The sequence below is a fragment of the Wyeomyia smithii genome, chromosome 1 (genome assembly GCF_029784165.1).
Source record: "Wyeomyia smithii strain HCP4-BCI-WySm-NY-G18 chromosome 1, ASM2978416v1, whole genome shotgun sequence".
NCBI lineage: Eukaryota > Metazoa > Arthropoda > Insecta > Diptera > Culicidae > Wyeomyia > Wyeomyia smithii.
The window spans coordinates 97,717,691-97,719,731 of record NC_073694.1 but is presented as its reverse complement, the minus strand read 5'-3'; the positions used below and the strand labels follow the sequence as shown (position 1 = coordinate 97,719,731).

General features: G+C 36.3%; 1 protein-coding gene across 1 annotated transcript in view; it reads right to left on the bottom strand.

Annotated features, from left to right (window-relative positions):
• Positions 1–863: 863 nt before the first annotated feature.
• The window catches only part of LOC129718724 (RNA-binding protein pno1), a 44,695-nt gene continuing 43,517 nt past the window's right edge, over positions 864–2,041 (bottom strand). The window contains exon 3 of the mRNA XM_055669768.1: positions 864–1,118. Within this exon, the coding sequence (XP_055525743.1) occupies positions 877–1,118 (242 nt within the window). The 3' untranslated portion in view covers positions 864–876. The remainder of the gene's footprint in view (positions 1,119–2,041) is intronic.

Genomic DNA, 2,041 nt, shown 5'->3' with positions numbered 1-2,041 from the left:
GATAACCATTCGCCGATGATTCTACATCTCCCGTTTTCTCTAGTAGAATTGCCCGCCATTTCCAATAACTCTGCAGCTACCGAAAACTCCGTAACAGCCGCCAGTCAGACAGGTGCTTAAGTATCAACGCGCCCAGAACGATCAGCCAGAAATCGAACCCCGGCTTTTCTTTCTTCTTCACGATCAGCAACCAACGTCCGTGTGGTATCGGCACAATCATGGAATGAATTATACATAAAACGCAAAGCGCGCATTCTTAGTCAACTAGGTATATTCTGTCGACCTTGTTAGGGAAAGCATTGTGCGACCAATCAGAGGTCGACATTTGCGTTTCGACAAGGCTTGACAATTTTCAATAGTACAATCGTTCGAACAATCAGATTACAACTTTCTGCATTTGGACGGGTGCTTGGTTGATTTTCCAATCGATTACTGCAAAAATGACGAAAATCGGTTGGAAACTGACTGAGCTTAAAACGGTTGAAAATGGACAATTTTTTGTGACGCTCTCGATGTTTTTGGTTTTTGAAATTGGATCCCTGTAATGAAATTGGTCCCCTGTATATGTTGCCGTAAGACGTAATTCTACGTCAAAAATGTTCAGGTATCAATATGTCCCCCTCCCCCTCTCTGAGTACGCCTTTGTCACCAATGGACCCACCCCCTCCTTCTATTCCTTACTACCATCTCGAAAAAAATAGTGTGATGCCGGCCCTGGTAACTAGTTTGCAAATGTCTCTTGTGAATGAATAGAAAAATTCAATGCTATACATATCATTCCACTTAATTTTGCTGCGTGTCTCGTTACTAATTGGTACAATAGTGGCTAAACTAAATCTACGAAAAATAAGCTTGTTGAAAAATTTAAATTAACAATTACAAACGGTCTGACATTTTATTAGCAATATTTCTCAAATTTCCATAAACTTTGTTTGCCGGAGAACCCAATATTAAATGGCTGATCGCACGTTTGGCAACTTCTATGTTTTTGTAGTTCCCGAGTATGTGAATTTTTGAGTCCTGAAGAACTATTCGCGTTTTGGTAGAGTTTTCCAATGTAAATTTTGTTCTTCCTCCTTTTCCGGCCAGTCTCCCTATTGCACGGCTCAGATGGTCACCTGGAAACAATTAGTTGAAATATATAAAAAAAGCCAATAATTAATATATGATATATAAACAGTAATACCTCGATATAAGGCAACCTCGATATAACGTAACTTTTACCTCGATATAACGTAACTTTTTTAAATGTCTTGAAATTGAAAATATATGATACGGCAACTGTTTTTGGGCTGAAAATTGCTTCAAAAAATGTTTGTAGTAAGTTCAAAACTTACCAATGAAACCAATGCGAAAATTGTCCAAAATGGGCATAAGGAAGGCTTAAAAATACAAATAGGTGATGGGAAACAGGTTTTCACGCATCCTTCAGTAACGATTCACAGTCTTGCATCAATTAAAAATAAAATCTGCTTGTTGAAATTTTCTCTAAATGAGCATTAGAAAGGTTTAAAAATACTGTTAGGTGATGGGAAATAAGTTTTCGCGCATCTGTGAGTAACCACCAACAGTCTTGCATTACGCATCTTTAAGTAACCTCCTTTTGTATCAATTGAAAAAAATATCAATTGAAAAAAATTCTAAATGGGCATAAGAAGTGTCCAAAAATACTGATAGGTTATGGAAAATAGGTTTTCGCGTATCTTTGAGTAACCATTAACATTCTTGCATAAATTAAAAAAAAATTTTTTTTGCTTCGATATAACGTAACTCGATATAACGTAACGAAAATAAAAATAAAGTTGCCTTATATCGAGGTATGATTGTATATACAGTGATTATTCGCTCGTTGGAAATTCGTTAGTTGGAAGTTCGTTAGTTGGGTGCTCGCTAGTTGGGCTGTCACCCAACTAAAAAGCACTCTAATGTAAGAATTCAACGTCATTCAAATGCATTTCAGGGGTCCGAAGAGGGGAAAAAATATTACTAAAATAAAATTATATTATTTATTGTTGTAAAAAATTTGTAAACATGTTTAGTA